This window comes from Asterias amurensis, chromosome 16, assembly GCF_032118995.1.
Source record: "Asterias amurensis chromosome 16, ASM3211899v1".
In the NCBI taxonomy this organism is placed as follows: domain Eukaryota; kingdom Metazoa; phylum Echinodermata; class Asteroidea; order Forcipulatida; family Asteriidae; genus Asterias; species Asterias amurensis.
Window position 1 is genome coordinate 2782175 of NC_092663.1, and position 25367 is coordinate 2807541.

The 25367-nt window shown below is 39.1% G+C and overlaps 2 protein-coding genes across 3 annotated transcripts in view; both read left to right on the forward strand.

Moving 5' to 3' along the window:
* Positions 1 to 85: 85 nt before the first annotated feature.
* Positions 86 to 14064, forward strand: LOC139948941 (kelch-like protein 18). Its single transcript, XM_071947314.1, has 6 exons — positions 86 to 240; positions 1145 to 2160; positions 4223 to 4585; positions 6758 to 6873; positions 8152 to 8261; positions 9235 to 14064. The coding sequence occupies exons 2-6, from the start codon at positions 1194 to 1196 to the stop codon at positions 9470 to 9472; spliced, it is 1794 nt and encodes a 597-aa protein (XP_071803415.1). The 5' UTR covers positions 86 to 240; positions 1145 to 1193; the 3' UTR covers positions 9473 to 14064.
* A 7724-nt stretch (positions 14065 to 21788) lies between these two features.
* Positions 21789 to 25367, forward strand: part of LOC139949120 (uncharacterized) — a 34801-nt gene continuing 31222 nt past the window's right edge. For both annotated transcript variants that reach the window (XM_071947523.1, XM_071947524.1), the window contains exons 1-3: positions 21789 to 21872; positions 22811 to 22931; positions 23823 to 24231. In XM_071947523.1, coding sequence (XP_071803624.1) covers positions 22849 to 22931; positions 23823 to 24231 — 492 coding nt within the window. In that variant the 5' untranslated portion in view covers positions 21789 to 21872; positions 22811 to 22848. The remainder of the gene's footprint in view (positions 21873 to 22810; positions 22932 to 23822; positions 24232 to 25367) is intronic.

Genomic DNA, 25367 nt, shown 5'->3' on the forward strand with positions numbered 1-25367 from the left:
ATAAAAATGAAACCTTCCAACGGGGTTCCCCTTGGTCTGAAACCCAACCCCGCCATAAGGTTTAACTAATGGTTTGTTTATCAGGGCAACAGACTTGGTTGTGCACGACGTGCATGCATGGACAACCGAAGATGCAGGCATGCATGAACCGAAAAAAGAGTTTGTCGCATTATTTTGTCTTTTTCCTCAACACTCAGCAACTTTACATTGGTCGTCACTAAGTATTCTACATTTGGGCAGGTAGGTAAACATTTCCCGAGTTTGTACATGTATTTGTGTGCTATTTCTTTTACCGAAGGGGCAGCATGACGATGTTGGCACGCCCGCACTTTTTGTTTTGCCTTTTGGTTGGCGGGGGCGGGCCCCGCGAATGTCCGGGCCGGGTGACCAGCGAGCCGGCGGGCTCGGGAGACCACTAGCAACACTACGCTACCGGTAAAAAAAAAACTAAGCTCAGCGGAAAACTCGGTAAACTCGCTCAATACATCAGATTACGAATTCCAAGGTCTATTATTAATTTTTCTTTGGGATGTTCTGTTTAGTTTGGGTAGTTTTATTGTTTTCCTTCTTTCGTACACATCGTCATTCGGTCGATCGTGTATTTTTTTTCTGCATTGTCACTCAACATGCTCTACACTGCCTGCTCAAAAATCGTGGGGGAAGGAAATCAGCCATTGAAATTACCATTGACATAGACCATAGACACAGTGACTGACACTCAGTGCACGTGCTCAGTGACGCTACCTGGCTGTACTACTAGAATACTACGCTTTTTGTCTGTTCTGTGTTGACACTTTTAAAAAAGTCGCGACTCACATGTCTAGTTTCATGTCATTCAAAGGTGTCGCTTTAAAACTATTGCTCAAAATTCAGGAGGAAGTGGCCATCAGGGAACACCTCAGCAGAGTGCATCACCAAGATCATACATACAGCACTACGCAATCAAAATATACCGGGGCCTTTATACATGTAGGTGGACCCGGACCCCATATCGCGTAAGGCTTTGCACTTAGCACTCACTCCAGATCTCGTTTAATATACCGTATGTCCTTTGGGGTTAGTCAGGCAGTTAATTCAGCAAAAACAAAATCTATTTTCTCAAAACACTGCATGAAAATACATTGTAACTTGTTCCTACACACAGGTTGGTAAAAGAGTGTGATTGATGTGTGACAGACAACAGCGTTGTTGTTATGGCAGACCTGCTTGAGGAAAACGAAACGCCAACATTCATTCGGCAGAGTAGCGCATGGACTCGAAACAAACGAGCCCGCATCCAGGACGAGGTCATTAGTAGCAGTGAGACTGACGATATGTTGGATTTACGTCACAACCACGCCCTAGGGATGCTGTCGCTGATGCACACCATGTATCTGAAACGAGAACTCTGCGATGTCACACTGATAGTCCAGGGCCATGCTTTTCAGGCGCACCGATTGGTCCTGGCAGCTTGTAGTCCTTACTTCAACGCCATGTTCACTAGCGAGCTAAAAGAATGCCGTGAGAAATCCGTGACCATACAAGATATGGATCACGTCGCGATAAAAGAGATTGTTAACTTTGCGTACTCGGCAAAAGTAAATGTAACGGAGGAGAACGTCCAGTCAGTACTCAAAGCAGCTTGCGTCCTGCAGATTGATCCCGTCATAAGCCTGTGTTGTGCTTTTCTCATAACGCAGATGCACCCGTCAAATTGTCTCGGCATCCGTGCGTTCGCCGAATCACATGGATGCTTCGAGTTGCAACAAGCCGCGGACATTTTCGCGCAACAAAACTTTTGTCAGGTCGCACTGCAGGAGGAGTTCCTGCATCTAAGCATCGAGGATCTGATCGACCTCGTGAAACGGGACGCCCTCAATGTCCCTAAAGAAGAAGACGTCTATGTCTCGGTTATGCGGTACCTCAATCATAATCCCGAGCGATGCAAACGTGTCGGGGAGATCTTTGAGCATGTACGGCTGCCCCTCATGTCATGGGAGTTTCTTCACAGTCGCGTCAAGGATGATCGGTTTGTCACTGAAGATGAGAGGTGCAAAAGTTTCTTTGATGAGGCAAGACGGTATCACTCTAGTCAGTTCTATCCTGGTCTTCATTGGGAGGTCAGCATTCGAACCTTGCCGAGACATTCATTCAGTCGGTCGCTGTATATTTATGTCGTAGGTAAGGTATAATACATTAGATTACAGCAAACTCATATATATACCCTTCCAGATATTGCTATTTCTTGGCTATGTTTCACCATAGTTCGGTCGAGTTGGTCTTTGAAAAGCATTTGTAACCGTTTTTTATAAAATGCATATGGTTAGAAGATGTTGTAAAAGTAGAATACATTGATCAACACAAATTTGCCTCGAAATTGTGTGGTTTTCGTTTAACTTTGCGAACTAATACGGTCGGCCATTTATGGGAGTAAAAAATTTGACTCCCATAAATGGCCGACCGAACTTGTCGATGAGGTAAAAGGAAAACAACGCAATTTCGAGGCATATTTGTGTGGATCATTGTATTCTACTTTTAAAACCTCTTTCTAACCATAAATGCATTTCACAACAAGCGGTTTCAAAACGCTTTTCAAAGACCAACTCGTCCGATCCAAGGCAACGTGTTCCTCTGAAGGGTCTGGGTACTTTTTGTAGGACACAAAACACAGATAACATTAAACTTACATGGTTTGAAGGTAGTGATAGTAGTTTAAGCTTCCCTTAAAATATTTAAGTTGAAACAGATTTTGAGAAAATTAGTAAAACAAGTCACAAAAATAACTTCTCAGTGAGACAAAAATTATTTTAGCATGTAAAAGATATATTTTACCAGTTATGGTATTTATACCATTCATGGCATTTATACCATAACTGGTAAATGTTTTTACTCGCTAAAACTGAGACAAATATTATTTATGTGACATTATTAAGGCTTTAGCCAGAATCATTTGGGTGTCAACATTTGCTGGAAATTATAAAGCAAATTGTTGACTTACAACATGTAAATATTACAAATAAAACATGTCCAAAAAAACACTGTCCTTGAGGAAAGGCACTTTGTCATAATTGCTTCTCTCCACCCAGGATAACAAGTACCGGGGAGAGCTGGGAAAATCCTGCGATGGATTGGCATCCTGTCTAGGGGGAATATCAATATTTTCAGTCATTTTAATGCTAAGGAAACCTGTAAGAAACACAGTACAAACTTTACTTACCAAATCTTATGAAAACAGGAAGGGTTTTCTTTGTACAACCTGTATTGTTGGTCATTCTAACGTAAACATGGTAAAGGGTATCCCGTCGTGAAGAGGGGGTCATTGTTCTGGTTTGTTTTTCTTTTTCAATTTGAACAATAACAATTCCACGTCATTGAGTATCTTTTGTGGGCTTCCATAAATCGGGAGCTTTCATCAAAATGGAAAGTGGGAATTTCCAGGTTGCATTTCTGTTTTTAAAACTTGCAAGAGATGTTACTGCTATAAAGGCCCATTGAAGGTGGCACACCTACTGTACATGGTCCAACACCCCTATATTATTTTTGACATCCCTGCATTCTGACACCCCTACTAACCCTAACACCGAACGTGTAAATCGCAAAGAGATTTTCGGAAGAACTTTTTCTCTATTATGTTGAATGTAATTCTAAATGTCTGTACACAATCTCTCTGACTGCAAAATGTAACGGTTGGCAGCCCTGTGTTTGCATGCTTCATCCAAAAAAATGGGAAACTGTGTTTAGTATGTTTTTATTTGGTTATATGATTATCAATATGTGTAAGCACTAAGCTGTGGCGATATCGATTTATTTTATTCACGATATATCGCCGACAATATATCTCGATATTCGATATAATCGCGATTAATTAAATTTGATCTCATCAGTCTTCAAACTCCAAGCGAAAGTTGTAGAAGAGACAGTCATAGCATATAAGAGAGGTGTTCTAATGACCTATTCTTCTGGTTTTACTCCAAACCTATGGGGTGCAAGATGTCTCAGCTAGCAAACACATTGCGATATTTAATCGATATTGGGATTATCGCGATATATCGATATTTCGATCAAAACCAAATCCATCCGATATCGAAATCGTTTCCAGATTAATAACGCAATATTCGATAATATCGTGATATCGTCCAAGCTTAGTAAGCACCACTATGCACTCAGTACTTTTTCTGTAAAAAAAATCCTGGATGGGATTCAAACATATTGCAACCTGTTTGTTTTTTCAATATTCACACAGGAGGTGAAATGAGTCCCGGCCGAACCACCCTAAGTACAGTCGAGCGCTACACCCCAGCGCTGAACTGCTGGACCTCCATAACGCCCATGAGCTCCCCAAGGCGTGGCGTCGGTACCGTCATGCTCGACAAGATCCTCTATGCAGTAGGCGGCGCCGACAACACGGCGCTGAACATAGTGGAGTGCTTTGACCCTCAAAGCGGTACGTGGCGCTACCTTGCGGCTCTACGAGAACCTCGCAGTAGCGTTGCGGTAGCCGCATCTGGGGGATATGTCTACGCCTTTGGAGGTTACGACGGAATGACTAGTCTGAGAACGGTGGAGAGATATGATCCAAACACGAATGAATGGAAAGATACTCCAGGTAAAGAACTAACATAAAACTAGATGTGACATTCATGGACAAAAACATGCAGTTAAAGGCAGTGGACACTATTGGTAATTACTCCAAATAATTATTAGCATAAAACCTCACTTGGTAATGGGGAGAGGTTGATGGTATAAAACATTACGAGAAACAGCTCCCTCTGAAGTGACGTAGTTTTCGAAAAAGAAGAAGTTTTCCTCGAATTTGATTTCGAAACCTCAAGTTTAGAATTTGAGGTCACGAAATCAACCATCTGAAAGCACGCAAGGTCGTGTGACAAGGGTGGGTTTTTTTTTGTATAGTTATCTCACAACTCCGACGACCAATCGAGCTCAAATTTTCACAGGTTTGTTATTTTATGCATTTTTATGTTGAGATACAGCAAGTGAGAAGACTGGTCATTAACCAATTGTGTCCATTGTCTTTAAAGGTAGAAATTGGGGTCGTAAAGATGTTACACAACGAGGTAGCCAATTATTACTCAATTGAAAGACCCAATTGAATTAAAACTCAATTGAAAGATCTTGTAAGACCACCAGGCTTGTCTGTTCATTAATTTACTGGCCCATACATGTAGCTTCAGCCGGTATAGTTGTAGCCTACATGTACATTGTATGTTGTAGAAATCTCTCAACCATCTTTATACTCAAACCGGAAAACCTAATTTAATTGCTACCAGTACAATTGCAAGTAAGTTTGATATTATGATATCCCATGTATACAGTACCGGGTAGTAAGGTTTGCAGTAACATCATGTATGTACATGTAAGGATAATCTCTTAAAGGCAGTGGACACTATTGGTTATTACTCAAAATAATTATCATCACAAAACCTTTCTTGATTACCAGTAATGGGGAGAGGTTGATAATATATAACATTGTGAGAAACAGCTCCCTCTGAAGTGACGTAGTTTTTGAAAAACAAATAATTTTCCACGAATTTGATTTCGAGACCTCAAGTTTAGAACTTGAGGTCTAAACAATTTGTGACTGGTATCCTGCTCTTTTCTGCTAAGCAGAAAATTGTTAAGCAACACTTTCTGCTTATTTTTATAAGCAGCTCTATGAAATTTGATCCTGGTCTGGTATGGTGTGTGAACAAAGTCTGAGGTTTTCAAAAAGTGTTTTTTTGAGGGTCGTTGCGATCCTATTCTATTGTGTGGTATTGATAGGCAGTCTATGTGTTTTGTTAAATGTTACATATCCAAGGATTTCATTGAACAATACAATAAATGATGACATCGTAGAGTAAATATTGTTCATTATTTACACATGGGTAGGTTCAGGTTTTGTAAAGTCATGCTTTCCTTAAAGGCAGTGGACACTATTGGTAACTACTCCAAAGAATTTTTAGCATCAAAACTTAACAAGTAACAAGTGATGGAGAGCTGTTGATAGTATAAAACATTGCGAGAAACAGCTCCCTCTGAAGTAACATAGTTTTGAGAAAGGTTATTACATTACTTGAATACTAAAACTTAAAAAAATAAATAAAAGAATTTAACAAAACATTTAGACACCTGAAAGCACACACATTTGTGCAACTTGGCTGTTTTTTTTCTAGCAGCTTCGATGACCAATTGATTCCAAATTTTTACAGATTGGTTATTTTGTTCTTACGTTGGGATACACCAAGTGAGAATACTGGTATTTGATAACTACCAAAGGTTTCCAGTGCCTTTAATGCACTTTCATGTAGAATTTTCTTATGAGCGCTTTAAGGTCACTGTATTTGGTGCTTTAATAGCAATTTTTTTTAAAATCTGTCTTCCCTTTCGAGGCCACTCAGTTGAGGCTTTGTCCTACTGCGTGCGTAACCCTTTTCATATGACCCTCGTAATCCCTGAAGGTCACAGATTTACATTGAGCAGTATTGGAATTTGAAAGAATTCTGGGACAAAACTAGTACCTTATTTCTCACTTACATTTGTAAAAGAGAAGGACAAAAATGTAACTGTTGGGTTCTTTTGAATTTTAGGTATCACCTTTTTATAGGATTTTTTTATATTGTAACTTTTGTACAGTTTTGTTTTTAGTATCTAGTTCCTTAAAATAAAGAATATTTGTCTTGTTTGGAATATTTTATTTCCTTACAGCGCCTGAGGCGTAATCGATCTGCAATTGTTTTTCACTTTATAAATTGTCATTGTTTTTTATTCTTATTATTAGACATGACATCACCACGAAGTATGGCTGCAGCAGTAGCCCATGGATCTGGCATTTTTGTTATCGGAGGATACGACGGCTCCGCAGACCTCAACAGTGTTGAATGCTACTCTCCAATGGTAAAATATTCAAAACTTTTTTTTATATCTTAAAGGCAGTGGACACTATTGGTAATTACTCAAAATATTTACTAGCATAAAACCTTTCTTGGGGACGAGTAATGGGGAGAGGTTGATGGTATAAAACATTGTGAGAAACGGCTCCCTCTGAAGTGCCATAGTTTTCGAGAAAGAAGTAATTTTCCACGAATTTGATTTCGAGACCTCAGGTTTAGAATTTGAGGTCTCGAAATCAACCATCTAAACGCACACAACTTCGTGTGACAAGGGTGTTTTTTCTTTGATTGTTATCTCGCAAGTTTGATGACTGATTGAGCTCAAATTTTCACAGGTTTGTTATTTTATGCATATGATGAGATACACCAACTGTGAAGGCTAGTCTTTGACAATTACCAATAGTGTCCACTGTCTTTAAATTAAAAAAAAACACTAGATTCTTAAGATGAATTGTTTATATCACCATTGTCAGGGCTGAAGTGATAAAACCACTTGACTAAAACCGTGGTGTTTCTGATCAACCAAGTGTGGGTTCAAGGCCTTGTCGCAACACTTACATGTAAGCAAGACACTTAATTACTGTTATTAAGTACTTCAGACAAGCTTTTAAGTTTTAGATTTCATGTGTTGTGTAATGCGCAAAAAAATAACCCAGTGCACTTACCGAAAAGACGAGTTCACCATGGTGTTGCTGGTTTGATTGGCTTTATATTGCGCCACAGCACCTTGTAAACCATTACATGATGCTAGATCTTTCCGATCAATCTTAGCTCAGTGGGAATTCAAACACATGTATTTTAAATATTATTTCCTGACCTAGAATTTAATATTTGGGAGGGCGGGTCATTTTCTTTTTGCAAAGTGCACTTTTCATAGGTGGCATGGTTGGCTTGTGCGTAAAGCACTAGCCTCTCACCAAGGTGATCCGGTTTGATTCCTGGCCGGGGCCATATGTCAGTTGAGTTGTGCGTTTGTTCTCTGCTGTGCCACGAGGGTTTTCCAGACCATCCAGTTTTCCTCCCTCGGGAAAAATCAAACACTTTTGATCTTGGCTGTGCTCCTTGGTCATAATGGGTTGATGCGGCTGGCAGCCAAAGGTGCCCTTGCATGCCTGCTTCTCGAACACGTTGTAGCCGCGTCCTTCGCAATTCAGCTCTTAGCTGCGAGTAAGGATGAGTAGCCCCCAAATTATTTACGAGAAAATCTTAAAATAAAACTTGGTGGACTTGTTTGATTTTGTGTTCTTATATTGATTCAGGGTTTTGTTTGTTATTAAAACAGATCAAGAAATGGCGGACTGTGTCTCCGATGCACACAGCGCGGTCTATGGTCAGCGCAACATCATTCAAAGAGAAGATTTATGTGGTCGGAGGATGTAACTGCAGTGTTAGGTACGGTATCATATTTGATTCAGCACAATATTTAGTTGCATACTACACAATATACATAGGGTCATGGCCGAGTGGTTATGAACATCAAATTCAAGTTCTGGTGGTTAGGTCATTATAGTGTGGGTTCGAATCCCGGTCGTGACACTTGTGTCCTTAAAGGGTGTATGTACTTTTTGTAGGACAAAAAACACAATGTCCACAGATTTACACTAAACTTACACAGTTTAAAGATAATGATAGTAGAAAGCTTCCCTGAAAATTTACGTGCTGAGGTGCTGTAGTTTTTTGGAAATGTGCAAAACAATGTCATGAAAATAATTTTATTTTAAGCATTTACAAACGTATTTTCATGACATTGTTTTACTCATTTCTCAAAAACTACAGCACCTCAGTAAGTAATATTTGAAGGGAAGCTTTCCACTATCGTTATCTTCAAACCCTGTAAGATTAATGTAAATCTATGGACATTTTGAAAAAGTAACCAAATCCTTTAAGCAAGATGCTTTACTATAATTGCTTCTCTTCACCCAGGGTGAAATGGGTACCTGTGATAGATGGTATAAATGGGTACCAGCGATAGTAGAGGTTGATATCGTGTATGAAATCACATTTGGAACAACACGACAGTCTGATGTTTACTCCCCAAGGAGCAGAGAAAGATTACATGAATGTTATTGACCCAGTGACTAGGGCATTAATGTAATTTTCATTGATTCTAAAATGCACTAAGAATAGTTCTGATTAAACAGACAAGTGATTAAAAAGAAAGTCTACGAAACAAGACGTATCAAGAACTTCTAGGAGAAAATTTATAATGTTTTAAATGTTTGATGAGAATATGTGCACAACATAATATTACAAGGACTCTGAATTTTTAAAGCTTTACATGTATTTCCTAGATGTGGTGTGATGTCTTCGTTGATTGTCGATTAGTTTGTTGATTGTTTACATTTAATCTTGTTATGACCAACAGTCTAGCGAGTGTAGAGGTTTACAACACAGCCACCGATGTCTGGGTCCACGTTCAGATGATGAACCACCCACGAAGCGGTGTGGGGCTCGCCGCCGTCAACCAGCGTCTCTACGCCCTCGGTGGCTACGACGGTAACGACTACCTCCGCTCCGTCGAGATGTACGAGAAAGAGAAGGACGACTGGACGGTCGTGAGCAATATGGAGGCGCCGAGAAGACGGTTTGGATGTTGTTCGTGAGAGACCATTGATAAGATGATTCAAAAGCGTTGCTGCCGGGTAAAAATTAAGGTACTTTTTTTTTCAAGAAGCTGAAGAATTGTCTCAGGGTATCATCTGGTGCAATTAATGATAGAGGTCAAATTCGCTCAAGGACTAGCGTTGACTATAGTTTGACTAGCAATGCATGACCTCTGTCTAGTCGATGTCGACGATAGTTAGACTCTAGTCAACTATAATAAAAATATCAATAATAACTAATTCTTATTGAGCGCATTTCACAATAAACTCTATCGATGTGCTTTACGTTAGTGCCCTGTTCATTGAGCCATCAACATTCCTTTAATCTTTCTCAGCTCCCAAGGGAGTATACAGCCCCGAGCTGCTGTGGTGCTACAAAGGCTTTTTCATTCAATATACCAACCCTTGCAGGTACCCATTTATACCCCTGGGTGAAGAGAAGCAATTATAGTATGTATCTTGCTCAAGGACACAAGTGTCACGACCGGGATTCGAACCCACACTCCGGTGACATATCCACTAGAACTTGAATTCGATGCTCTTAACCGCTCGGCATTGACATTCTAATACTACATGTATTTGGAGCCAACATACTGGGCATGGTCGCATCCCTGGTTGCCCAATAGCCAGTATCATACCACAGTGCAGAGTGGACCAGTTATGACAAAAGTATAACATGCGTCAAGTCGCGGTTCCCTTTTTTGGTTTCCCTCAAGCTTTGTTCCTCAAGGAGACGCAGCACCACTCGTTTGTTAAAACTTGTCGAAACAAAATATGTACCATGTTTATGTATTGACCCCTTGCACACACGTCACATAGGCAACTGTGCCACGTTCACCATTTTGTAGGTCAATAGGTTTACATGTAAGTGTCGCATTGCCTTAAATGCCGGCTTCTCTGAATAACGCACAGTGACATTGACCACCAAAATGGCGCATCCAAGATTATCCTGATGATGACATCAGCTGAATTGGGTCAGTACAAGTCAATTCAATCTTGAAAATAAGGAACTATATTCAAATTAAAGATTGTTTTTTGAATTCAAATATTATGTGAAATGCTCCTTCTTAAGATTTTACTGTAAAGATTAGATGATTGAATTGTGTATATTTTTGTTATCCACTGTATATCTTGCAACCAAAAGTACTGATTTTGATTAAATACTGATGAATTCATTTTAGGACAATTTATTTTTGTCCTGTTAAGTTGGAAGCCACAGATGTGGCAGCCGCGCTGCCATTGGCAGCGCGCTGTATGCAGTCTTGTAGCCACGTTGGGCGGTACCGGGCAAGCCAGCCCAGAACTCACAAATTGTGCCGGTACTCTGAGCAAAATACACTGTGCTGCCAAGCTTAGAATCTTAAAGATTGCACTTCAGCAATGATTGCCCCATATCTACGGTAAACATAAATACTTTTTTTGGAACCACCCGCCCTTGGTGGATTTAGAGCCCGCCTCTAAAAATCGTCTGGCTACAACACTGGCTGTATCCATCTCGTTACTAACCCTAAACTACAAGTCTTTGATCGTGGCTTTTTAGTCGTCCTGATAGCCGCTACAAAAAGCGCCCGATTGTGATCGACCTTCGTCATTTAGCCAGTTAGGGCGCGTGATAGCTATTAATGTTGGGGCGTTATGTTTGGGTGAGGTGCTGAGGAATAACAGCGATCTAAGACTTGAATCAAGTCTACACTAACCGCGGTAGTGATGTCCTGAAAAGCAAAGCTGATATGCTCCCAAAAGTGAATATTTTGCGTGATGCTTGTTAAACACTTCCGCGCGCTTGTATTGTGCTTGAAGAATGCCTAGTACCCACATGTCAAAATGCAAGCATTTTAGCGGGAATCTATTTACATTGAATCATGTTTTTACATCTAAATATCTCTGCTGCTATGCGAATTTAAAAGTGACACTTTTTTTTCTCTGTATATATTTTGTTAATAATAACTCTATATTATCAGCTTTTTACCCAAATAAATCTTTCCCATGTGTACAGTATAATTATGATGATGGACCATAAATACGAACAAACAAAATTGGCTTGGGGCAACGTCGCTTGTAAGATATATGGATACGAGGGCGAAGCCAACTTTTGAAAGAATTTACCGTTTTCTCCGTAAATTATGTTTGAATTTGATTTCATAATGCCTTTCCGCAGTTGATGTTTTTTGCGACATTTTTTGTCAAACAAACCATTTCCATTTTGTTTATTGTTTTTTTTTGCAACAGAACTCGTAACAATTAGGATAATAGTGATTTTTTCTTATATTGCTTGTTCATAAAGACTTATATTATTTTTTTCGCTGCAAAATTTCTTTGTTGTTTGTACTTGACTTTTGTATTTATATTGTCATTATATCAACACTAGAGGGCGCTATTCGCCCAACCCTGGTTGACAACCAATGTGAGAAGCTACAAGTACTCTACCCTGAAGTAACTAAAATATTTGAATCTGAGAAAGACTTCAAGCCTGAAGCCTTTCTGCAACAAGGGTGTTTTTTTTCTTTCACTACTTTCTTGCAAGTTTGATGACCAACTGACCCAAAATGTTCACATTTTATTATTATTTTTTGAATGTTGGGATACATTTGAAAATACTTGTCTTTACTAAAGGTATACAGTGCTTTGAAACACAAATACTTGCAGAAAGCCTAAGGACATAATCCCTCCAAAGTAAAACAGTTTTCTGAACAAATTTCTTTGTATATACTGTAAGTGTATTTTCTAACACAATTTACCGTTTGTATCTTGACCCAAATCTTCTGTTTGGGAAATTAAGGACACGATTTATTTAGTTTAATAACGAGCACTGTCTAGTACTGATAACCATTTTATATTGTGTACAATTAGCAAATGATGTGTTGTGTACATTTATCATGTACATGATCTGATATAAATTGATTTGAAATTATATAAGTATACATTTAGATACAAATGGATGATAGGGGCGTATTTTCCTTTGTTTATGTGGGGCCATAGATGTTAAATTTTTACACTTAAGAAAAATATATTACCTTATCTTTTTAACTGATGATAAATCGCACAAACTTCTGTTAATATCACGTTTGAAAAGGTACTAAGTATTTTCCAGATACATGTATATTATTATTTAGGCCTGGAAATGTGGCATGGTGCCCATTCTCCCCTTTTGCCCTGGTTTTGGCCTTGGTGCCCTTTCAAAGGTTTCTTATAGACTTAAAGATTTTCCGGTTGAAGTGCCCCTTGAAAAATGGAAATGGCCTTGCCCTCCCAAAGATGTAATTCTAGGGTTGGATTTCACAAAGAGTTGAGACTAGTCTTATATCTAAGACTATGTAGCCTTAAAGGGAAGGTGCACGTTTGGTAATTAGTCAAAACAAATATTAACTAAGAAACTGACTTGGTAACGAGCATTGGAGAGCTGTTGATCGTATAAAACATTGTGAGAAACGGCTCCCTCTGAAGTAGCATAGATTTTGAGAAAGAGGTAATTTCTCTCTAAAATAATAAAAGACACAGTCTTTTATTCCTATCTTAAAGTGTACAAAGCCGTCCAACAAGGGTGTCTTTCTCTCATCATTTTCTTGCAACTTCGATGACCAATTTAGCTCAAATTTTCACAGGCTTGTTATTTTATGTTTAAGTTTGGGTACACCAAGTGAGAAGACTAGTCTTTGACAGTTGCCAAACGTGTACCTTTCCTTTAAAGGCAGTGTACACTATTGGTAATTACTCAAAATAGATATTTGCACAAAACATTACTTGGTAACGAGTAATGGGGAGAGGTTGATGGTATAAAACATTGTGAGAAACGGCTCCCTCTGAAGTAATGTAGTTTTCGAGAAAGAAGTAATTTTCCACAAATTTGATTTCGAGACTTAGAATTTGACGTCTCGAAATCAAGCATCTGAAAGAACACAACTTCGTGTGACAAGGGTGTTTTTTCTTTCACTGTTATCTCGCAACTTCAACAACAGATTGAGCTCAAATTTTCTCAGCTTTGTTATGTTATGCGTTTGTTGAGATACACCAAGTGTGAAGACTTAATTACCATTAGTGTGCAGTGTCTTTAAGTATTTAAAATCTCCTAGTCACAACTCTTTGTGAAGTTGGCTCCAGGCTTGTAATCTGTTTTCGTTCGTTTGTAACTTAATAGTAGTGATGAGTCTTAGAACCTTGTACATACAAAATAAAAATGCTGCTTATACATCGTAGGGAACTGCATCTCTCATAAAAGTTTCAACTGTATAAAGGATTAATGGTCCGTACATGATAACTTATTGTGTATGTACATGATAAAAGAGATGTTTTTTATTCATGTTGCAGCAATAAGCTTTCGCACAATACAAATACTCTGTATTATTACGTTAAAAATATATGTGCATATTACGCCCGGTGGTGGCGGCAACCTTTGTATGTATTGTATTATGGGTTTCTTTGGTAAAATACTAAAGTTACAATGTTTGCAATATTGGACAATGCGTTCTATGGTTTATTAAACACCAGTGATGTGTTTTCCACTCGAGAAATTTTTTATATTTTTGTATAATAATTGTTGCACCTGCATTCTTTGTGTTTTTGTATGAAAACAGAAATATTAAAACAGACTTATAGTTGATGCTTGATCTGGAGAGATCAATGGTTGTCCCCTTTCATGTATGCCTAATTGTTTATGTTTAGAGTGCAAATTCATGCATGTACTAGGTACTTTGCCAGCGGCGTGGCCCTTTGGTGGTGGGGGGGTATCCAGGGCTCAAATGTCGGAGCTGCTAGGCACAACAATTGACTTAGCATGACATTCTTGCCGTGATAAAAACAGGATTACCGACCAAATCTATGTGATTTGAGGATAAGCAAACAACAGCCGAATACCAGTAACAAGCATTATGCAACACATGGAAACTTGGTTGGTAATCCTGTTTTCATCAAGGAAGAAATGTTATGCTAAGCAAATTTTCGTGCTAAGCAGCTCTATGAAAATCGGCACAGGTGCACCCCCGCCCCTGATATATTGAATTGTGCTCACTGTATCGCGTAATTTACATACCTGTCAACAAACGTACAGACGGGATAGTTTATGACGTTCAAGGCTCTAGCTTGGCGTGGTGCTATCGGGCTCCACCAAGCATTGACAACAAGTTTTATTCGCCAATTATACTTTCTTTTACGTACATGATTGCCGCTATACTACAGAAAGGATCCCCACCCACTATTAACAATAGCTAGATATTTCTATTGAAAACAAAACAACTGGTTTCACAAGGTCTTATTACCATGGAGGTCTACCTCCATGGTCTGACCTTTACCATCGCAGTTACTGTCTGTATCTAATGACTGAACAACATAAATGAAACACCCGTTATTGAATTTGAGGCATTGCATGGTGAGGTATCTTTTGGTATGCGGTAGCACCATTCTACTTGCCAGGTAGATTTTGTTCTTTGGAGAACTGCCCTACTTTGTTTTCTTCTACAGTATACCACCATAGAGCAAGGAACCTTGCTCTAACCTTGCTCTATGATACCAGGGAGTAGATATTCGGAATTCGGGAGACTTCTCGGTTCTGAAAAGAACTGTCCTGCTTTTGCATTACGTACCTGAGCAGAATGTAGAACATCTTATATTACATTAGCTTTCATAAGATCGTTCTTCACTATGTGGTTCACGGATCAGACTTTTGAGTCATCGACGGAGTCACCTTAGGCACCAGTTACCTCAACCCTAATAACTTAGTTTATTCTGTGGAGAACATCTTCCTCGACATCGAGGGATTGCTTATTATACTTTACTATGCCGTTCAGAATACGGGAGACTTCTCAGTTCTGAAAAGAACTGTCCTGGTGTTACACTTACTACCTGGGCGGAAGATAGAAACTCGGCCGGGACTGTTAGCTTTTAGTCAATCGAACAATATTAACATTAACTTCACTACCGCGGAGTGAGTTCTGAATTGGTCTCGACGTTTCGACAACTTCTTCTGGTTATCGTCAAGAGGCACACGTTTATGTATTGCTTGCTGTAGAGAATAGGGAAAGCTATGCAGTGCAGGTTATTATTATCAAGGGATAAATTGGATGTGATATAAAGACGGGAACGAGGCACAACTTCATAACGGATTGATCGTCATTCATCAGGTAATAAAGAAATTAAGTTTTTTTAATACGCATTTCACAATAACGTCTCGGGGAAATTGTCCGTATAGCGCCACCACTTTTTCAATCGATATGAAATAATAAAGTATCTAATTAACTAAGGATTAATGTTATGACTTGGGACCAGTTAAAGACCCTGGACACTATTGGTAATTGTCAAAGACTAGTCTTCACATCTCAACATATGATATGCATAAACAAAACAAAACTTGTGAAAATTTGAGCGTCAAACTTACGAGATAATAATGAAAGAAAAATCATCCTTGTCACATGAAGTTGTGTGCTTTCACGTGCTTGATTTCGAGAGATAAAATTATAAATCTGAGGTCTCGAAATCAAATTCGCGGAAAATTTCTTCTTTCTCGAAAACTACGCCATTTCAGAGGGAGCCGTTTCTCACAATGTTTTATACCATCAACCTCTCCCAATTACTCGTCACTAAGAAAGGTTTTATGGTAATAAATCGTAGCGCCCAAATGCCTTTTTATACACAATACTAACCTCTACCTTTGCATGTGTCTCTCTAAATGTAAAAGAGAAAAAACACCACTCTTTACATTTCGAGTTGTTCCTCAAATAGCTCTTTAAAAGAGTGGTGGTTATTTCAACATTTTAGAGGGGTTTCACCACAGGACGAAGTGAAAAATCACTTTAAAATATGCAAACTTCAATCTGAAAGAGTGGAAGACCACTTGAAAAAGAGTTGTCCCTCAACTCTTGTACATTAAGAGAGATACAGGGTGTGTCAACAGAAACTATACACTTTTGAAATGGCTGCCGAATAAAAAATATATGATTCTGGGGAAATGGTTTATAATTATTGTATGGATAGCTACTGGACTCAATTTTCATATGACGGCAAAAAGGCCGAAAGTAACTGTTGCGCTTGGAAGCTTCAGAGAGCGGTGCTCAACCAAGCGTGAATTAACCAAGCGTGAATTAACCAAGCGTGAATTATTTACGGACTTTTTGGTGTCATATGAAAGTTAAATCCATAAGTTATCCATACATCTAAAAATTTCCCCCATAATCATATATTTTGTATTCTACAGCCATTTCAAAAAGTGCATAAGTTGTTTTTTAAGACACACGGTATACCCCGTGGTGAAGAGCAGCATCTATATAGTAAAGAGTCTTGGCCGCGACCTACTTCACACTTACAACAAACTTACACAAACATACAAGGAACATTGCCATATTTACTTGACCCGGTCGCACTAAGAATTTAATATTTACACACTTTGAGGTAGGTAAATACAACCATTGATTGTGAATTTCTTTTTTTTGCCATGAAACGCACATCTTAAAGACAATAGGCACTATTTGTAACTGTCAAAGACCAGACTTCTCACCATGCTGTATCTCAACTATGCATAAAATTACAAACCTGTGAAAATTTGAGCACAATCGGTCATCGAAACTGTGAGATAATAATGAAAGAAAAAACACCCTTGTCACGCGAAGTTGTGTGCTTTCAGATGCTTGATTTGGAGACCTCAAATTCTAAATCTGAGGTCTCGAAATCAATTCGTGGAAAATTACTTCTTTCTCGAAAACTACTCCACTTCAGAGGGAGCCATTTTATTTACTATATCAACCTCTCCCCATTGCTCGTTATACCACGTAAGGTTTTATGCTAATAATTATTTTGAGTAATTACCAATAGTGCCCACTGCCTTTAAGTACCGTTGGTGATGATTTTTCTGGAATACTGTGATCATAACCTACTTTCGTCACACGCCGAAAGAAGAGATACAATTTCTGCATTGTCATTTTTATATTCTTTGTTTCTCTCTCATTAATACTGAGCAAAATATTGATCAGTGATTAAATAATGATGATTCTTCTGGAATACTATGTTTAAAATCCATATAAAGACACGCCGAAAGAAGATACGCATCTGATGGTTCATAAGAGTCGAACCATAGTTAGAGAACTATAAAGCACACCTTTCTATAGACCTAAAGTGATGTCAGTAATGAGAAAAATGTTTGTAATATAATTGATGGTTCTCATCTGGACTTCTCAGATAAACCGATATCGGAGGACACGCCGAAGAAAGAGTAAACTTTTTAATGGTAAGTTTTTTATTCTTTGTTTCTCAATCTGATGGTCACACGATCAGTGACTTTTCCCTTTTTGCCCACACGCAAACCTTTTCAGAGGATGGTACAAAACTATTTAGTACCTTTTTTGTTATTCATTAATGGTTCTTGTGGTATACTGACCACTGCTTCTAAAGGCAGTGGACACGATTGGTAATTACTCTGAATAATTACTAGCATGAGACGTTCCTTGGTAACGACTAATGGGGAGAGGTTGGTAGTATAAAACATTGCGAGAAACGGCTCCCTCTGAAGTAATGTAGTTTTTGAGAAAGAAGTAATTTCCCATCAATTTGATTTCGAGACCTTTAGAATTTGAGGTCTCAAAATCAAGCATCTGAAGCACTGTCCTACACAGCGTCGTGTGACAAGGGTGTTTTTTCTTTCATTATTATCTCGCAACTCCGACGACCAATAATTGAGCTCAAATTTTCACAGGTTTGTTATTTTCATACATCAAGTGAGAAGACTAGTCTTTGACAATTACCAATAGTGTCCAGTGTCTTTAAGAAAGAGAAACTTGTAATGGTAATCTTTTATCGGATGGTTCATAATGGTTTTCGAGCATTCATATACATGACCAGCAGTGTTTTTTTTGTCTAGGACCTCGGAATTTTTGGCGATAATTATCTTAAAAACGCGACCACCTTTTGAGTCGAATAAACAGGTTGATTTATTCACTTGGGACTACAATTATGTATACTTTGCTTTTAGAGCAAATAATACAAACCGCTTTCCCCAAAAGTTCCTCCATTCGTTAAGATTTGTATCGTTTTTATTTTCATAAAGAAGTGACAAAGCGTGACTTATTGGTTCATCGTCTTAAAATGAATCATTTTGATTGTACCATCTAATGCGCACAAGCTCGTGGCTGTGAAGTAGAAGAAAGAGCAACATCATAACACACTAGATTGATCGCGGTCAGTGCGTCAGGTTGTCAGTCAATGGCAATAAATAATAGATCATTATTAAAGGAACACGTTGCCTTGGATCGGACGAGTTGGTCAAAAAAAAAAGCGTTTGTAACCGTTTTTTATAAAATGCATATGGTTGGAAAGATGTTTTAAAAGTAGAATACAATGATCCACACAAGTTTGCCTCGAAATTGCGTGGTTTTCCTTCTACTGTGCGAACTAACATGGTCGGCCATTTATGGGAGTCAAAATTTTGACCCCCATAAATGGCCGACGTGTTAGTCGACGAAGTAAAAGGAAAACCACGCTATTTCGAGGCATGTTTGTGTGGATCATTGTATTCTACTTTTACAACATCTTTCTACCCTATGCATTTTATAAAAAACGGTTACAAACGCTTTTCAAAGACCAACTCGACCGATCCAAGGCAACGTGTTCCTTTAATTTCCCCCATCAGTTGACTTGTCAATTAATTTTAATGACGAGGAAATAATTATTGTTTAGCCTGTTGCCAACAAAGCGCTTAACAACAAAGGCGAGTTTTGAGTTTCAACTTTTATTATGATGGGACTGACAAAAACTAATGACCTTAAGACAGGTGAAAGGCTTCTAAAATAAATTAATTTTATTGGGAGACTTTGGAACGTTACAGAATTGGTGTTTGCTAACAGTTGATGACAGTGTAAGCACTTTATGTAATCCACCATATACATAAACTGACAAACCTGTAGAAGTTTGAGATCGATCGACCAACCATCTGGATCACGAGAGAATAGTGAAAAAATCTACTACACATTTTGCATTGCATCGATGCCAAAACAAATGAACAACACGCTCACTGAGCGATAAACTCCAATTATGATTATGTATTTCTCATCAAATAATAATATGGCGTTTCAGACAGAAGTATTCCAAGGAATGTTTCACTATCATTATCATTAGACAGTGTAAGTTTTATGTTAATCTATGATCTTCACGATTTTTGTGTCTTCACTTAAAAATGTTACTAATTAAAGGCAGTGTACACTATTGGTAATTGTCAAAATCCAGTCTTCTCACTTGGTGTATCTCAACATGTACATAAAATAACAAACCTGTGAAAATCTGAGCTCGATTGGTCGTCGGAGTTGCGAGATAACTATGAAAGAAAAACACCACTGTCACACGAAGTTGTGTACTTTGCTTGATTTCGAGACCTCAAGTTCTAAACTTGAGCTCTCAAAATCAAATTCATGGAAAATTACTTATTTCTCGAAAACTACATCACTTCAGAGCCAGAGGGAGCCGTTTCTCACAAGGTTTTATGCTATCAACCTCTCCCAATATTACTAGTTACCAATTAAGGTTTTATGCTAATGATTATTTTGAGTAATTACCAATAGTGTCCACTGCCTATAACTTATGTTTGTGTAAAATAATTATTTAAGTTGCTTGCTTGCTGATGGCATTACGCCATGCCTGTAATGGGTATAATTTTTAATAAAACATGAACTAATTACAGTATTACAAATTTTTAGGTTATAAAATGACAGAAAGGAAAATAAAAAGCCATGTGCAAACAATTAGCAGATCACAATTTCATTGCTTAACATTGTTTTGACGGTTAACTGTTAACCGTGCAGTGTACAGATGTCCCATCATAGGCAGCAAAATGGCAGGGCGGGGAGAAAACGCCGCCCACATTCCAGCGACGGGGTACGTCGGACCCACCACCATTACGACGATGATGACGATTTTATATCAGGTATAAAATTTGTTCCCAATAGAGCTAATAGCTAGATACCAAGACATGTTTCATCACGAATGACTATAGTTCATAAACTAGGCCCACCGTAAAGTTAACTAACTACGTTTGACGATTGATTGGTATAGGCATCAACAAAAACAACAACAATAGCAACAACATCAACAAACAACAGTATTGAAAACAACATTATGCGACTGTCGACCATTGATTGTTTCGTAATTAGGCGGCGCTTTACGGTTTTTCTTTCAAATGGTCTGGGGAAATGTTTTTGACAGTTGAATATAATTGGTATACTCCAACTAGTCCCTTGTACTTTTCTGTGGAACGAATTTCCACTATTTATGCCCAAAGATGCACTTTAATGTATACCAAAGCCCGCGCTGGCTAAAAGAATACCGTCAGCTTGTAGCAAGAACATCATGCAAACACCGAAAAACAGCTGGGAATAGTCGGCTTTGAGAAAAAAAAAAAAAAAAAAATTGTTGCGTCCATTGTGACGTCATGTGGGAACTGTTTATTAACCCTGCACACTGAAGGACCGAGTGGGTACTTCTATACCCACTCACTGACCTCCGAGTAGGTACTTCTGTGCATACTCATGACATTCACAGGCAGTAGGTCAAGGGGGCTAACCCGGCCTCGGCACCCCGGCGCCGGTGTGCATGCAATATTGTGTCCGCCATGCAGTATTGTCCACTCCGGACTCTTTTGCATATGCAATCGTGTCCGGGGTTATGCAAAAACCGCCATGACTGTACATGTGCGCGCGTAAGAGAGCGTGCATGCACTGAACCTACATATTCATTTTATGCAGCATGAATATTCACGTTTTTTATGATTGCAGCAAAATACCCAACGGCCGAACGTTTCCCATGTCATTCTAGCCCACCTTGTTGGGCTGTTAATGGCTCCGCTTTTAACATCGGTCTCATCACTGTCACCATTTGTAATGGTGACAGTGATTAGACCGATGTTATAATGGTGACAGTGATGAGACCGATGTTAAAAGCGGAGCCATTAACAGCTCAACAAGGTGGGCTGATGTCATTCATGACATGAACTAAGCTTGTAAAAAATGGCGAACGTGTTCCATCCGTCGACCAAGGGCGTTTAATTTACTGCAAGGACGGTTTTGCACGGGCGGACACAACTGCATATGCAAATGTGTCCGGGCGGAGACAATTGCATTACGCAGCAGCGTCCGGGCGGACATGATTGCATATGCAAAACCGTCCGGCGAACATTATTGTAATATATGTAAATGTCCTCCGGGTAGTATTGCACAGAGGACATTATTGCACGCGACATCGGTCTTTAAGGCGCTGGAGGTGAACCGAGAGGGACTTGTATGCTAGTCTATATCTGTGGAGGCTTTTGACACGCCCGCCCTCTACTGTTGGTGTTGTTTTTACAATGTGCCAGTCAATGGCGCGGCAGACAAAGTTTGACGGTCCTGTTTTTTGATATTTTGTGGTGGTGTTTGATGCGGAAACAGTCAGCTAGGTAAGTTCAATCTACACTGCCGGAAAAACTTACTTTAGAGTTAAAGGTGAAACCGTCAAAAATTGTTATACATACATTATTATACAATAATTCTCATAAATAAAACGGTAAAGCACCCAAATTATCCGAAAACTGGACAACAAATTCTAAAGGAAACATGGGAAATGGTGAACTGCATGCTGCTTACTTCTTGGGCAGCAGGTTCTGCCTTTCTTAACACTCTTTTCTCTGGAGTGGAAGCATACTTGCTTGCAGTAACCCTTCTAAGTTCTTCTCAGGTTAGAAACAAATTCAGTTTAATTTGAGCTAATTTAGGACAGAGAAATTGGTGGTGAGGTGCGGAAAATTTGCCGATTGAATAACAACTTAGGAACTTGTAGTTAGTACAAACAACAACAATAAATATGTTGTGGCCCAACATTGCAACAACAAAAATACACAAATACATTTTTTTTTTACTTGTCTCTGCTCTTAGTCTTACTGAGTCTCAAATTGAATCTGAATTCAATTTTCAAAGCTGACAAAGCAATCTGTTTTTAATATGGAGGAAGAGAATTCCTCCATAAATCACACAACTTAGTTAGTCTAATTAAAGAAAACACAATAGACGATGTGACCTATGTTTACATTCAAACCGCACTCTGTTGACAAAATACGTCATGTTTCGCCGGGCACTGAGTTGCGTAGTCATAGTAAGATTGCGTACACTTTCTAGCTGGCTGCCAAAACACAAAGGTTTTGCCCGGCGGTATGCGCGCGAATCATGTTATGGTTTTTGTGTGTTGTCAGAGGTCACATCATCTATACAATGACGAAATTTCAGACGCGGCACTCCATATCTTATGAATTTGTATTTGTTTATAAATTAGATAAAACAAAAAAAAGTGAAGTTTTTACCTTTGTTTTCTTACAAATTGTGTTTTTGTTGGATTAAACAGACCAAGATGGAGTTTCCAATAGATCATCAAGGGCCGGGATGCCATTGGCCCTTAACCATGTACCCAGGTCAGTTTGGCTGGATAGCGACAGCAGCTCGACCAACAATAGGCCTTATGACAGGTATGTACACCCCCCTCCCCCCCCTCCCCCCATGCTCTCCAAACTCATACAAACTACCCACATACGGGTTACGACTGGATAATTTGACCATTATTCATTGTTGATCTGTATGTACATTATGATTGTATGAATGAAAATAAAACAAACAAACAAACAAACAAGTGGGGCGCAGGCCTGGTACTCCACGGAGGCAACCAATGGTTATGAAGGAATTTGCCTCTGTGCCCCCTGGTGTGGATTTCACAAAGAGGTAAGTCTTGTCTTATCTCTAGTTAGGATGAGTTACTAGTAGTCCTAACTTTAGGACTAGCCGTTCGTTTTTAATATCTCATAGGACTAGTCCTAAGTTAGGACTAGTTCTAACTCTTTGTGAAATCGACCCCTCTGGTGGTTGCCTCGGTGCCCTTTAAATGCTCCTGCAGAAATTAACAATTTCCTCATAGGGTGCCCTTCACCAAGGAGAAAGTGCCTTGGTGCCCTTGCAAAAACGAAGCATATGGTCCTGGCGACAGTCATTAAATAGTAATGCCTCACCTTATCTTTTTTTTCTTTTTTGAATGGTCAAAATATTCTTTCGAGTCTGATAAATATTATTAAATGCTTTGGAGAATTTATAAAAGTTTTACCCACATAAAATCAGTTTAGTTGTGGCAGATAATTTTGTTCTCTTTTTGATTTTGGTCTTCTAAACAATTTTCTGGTTTGGCAAAAGTTTTGAACTACATGTACAAGCCCTGCAGTCGTGTGGATTTTTCACAAAAAATTTGACCCTGAAAGGGTCACCCTGACAGGGTCAAATAACTAAGGTTGTTTAACAGGTAGGTTTAAAACAAGCACAGTATTTTCCCATCTTCTCCAGTTTATAAGTAACCTACAATATCTTTTCTAAAGATACGAGTTATGGGAAAGAGAGCCAAAGCATTACTACGGCCAAGAGAGGCCACAGCATCGACCCAGACAATACGGAGACCACCGGCCACGTCGACATCGGGACGAAACAGATCCTAGAGGCTACCCTGCTGTCATATCAGCCCCCCACCACCACGCCCGGGACAGCCGCATTTGGCCGACAGACGACGACGCCAACCAAAAGAATCCAAAAGATGAGAGCGTGTATAACACAGTTAAGACATTCGCAACAGATGTCTCATCAGCTCATGGCTTCCCGAATATATTCAAAGCCACATCTGTGATCGGGCGTTTGTTGTGGACGCTCATCTTCGTGGCTGCTTGTTCCATCTTCGTATGGCAGGTCAGCATTCTGATCGACAAATTCAATCAGTATCCGGTGTCAGTTGAGGTGAGTTGAATTACTTTAGGCTGAATTTGAAACTGATATAAATTTTGGGATTTTGGTCGGACGTGATATGACAGGCTTGGGCTGATATCATCGCAAACCAAACTGTATTTTGCTAAATACCAAAGTGATTTGAATTGTGACACCACACTTAGTAATTACGATTGATTTGCAGTTATGATCAATTTTGACCTTTTTTAAAATCAGCCCGGAAATTAAGTGGGCTAGGCCACTTTCATTTAGAAAAGGGCACTTCCATTAAGATCGTCTTAAAGTCTATGGGAACTTTTGAAAGGGGGCCAAGACCAGGGGCAAGAGAGGCCTATATGTAATTCCAGGGCTAAGAAACACAGCTTAGCTAAGCACAGCAGTATTATGCTTACCATACCAGCCAAAATGCCACATAATTGCACCATTTTTTACCGGTACCCTGCACATATTTTTTGCTTAGCAAAAAGCTGTTACACAATAGTTTTGCTCGAGTCAGCTCTATAAACCTGGGCCCTGGTATCTGCTCACCAGTCTGCTCACTTGGTGTGCTTCAACATTATATACATAAAATAACAAACCTGTGAAAATTTGAGCTTGATTGGTCGTCGGAGATGTGCGATAACTATGAAAGAGAAAACACCCTTGTCACACGAAGTTCTGTGCTTTCAGATGCTTGATTTCGAGACCTCAAATTCTAACCTTTCAGAGATCTCGAAATCAAATTCGTGGGAAATGACTTCTTTCTTGAAAACTACGTCACTTCAGAGGGAGCTGTTTCTCACACAGTTTTGTACTGTCAACCTCTCCCCATTACCTACATGTATACCATGCTAAATTAACCAATAGTCTCCGCTGCCTTTAATTTCATTTGATTTGTTTATTCTGTTCATGAAACCAAGGACTCTCAGAAAAGTGTTTTATAAGAACCAGCAATTCAATTCAATTCATCAACATTTTTTTCCACCAAGGATAATCACTTTAGAAAAAAACAAAACAATTGAACCCAGAGAAGTAAAGATAAAGAAGGAGGTTTCAGTTTTGGGAGGAAAACCCCAGAGAAATCGGGCAACACCCCTACAGTCTGTTAGGTGACTGCGAACCTCAATTCAGAGCCTCAGGTGGTGAATTTGTTGAATTTTCAGGATTTT

Coding starts and splice junctions, on each gene's coding strand:
- LOC139948941 (XM_071947314.1), top strand. CDS start 1,194: ATGGCAGACCTGCTTGAGGAAAACGAAACGCCAACATTCATTCGGCAG. Junction 2,161..4,222: donor GCTGTATATTTATGTCGTAG/GTAAGGTATAAT, acceptor ATATTCACACAG/GAGGTGAAATGAGTCCCGGC. Junction 6,874..8,151: donor TTGAATGCTACTCTCCAATG/GTAAAATATTCA, acceptor TTATTAAAACAG/ATCAAGAAATGGCGGACTGT.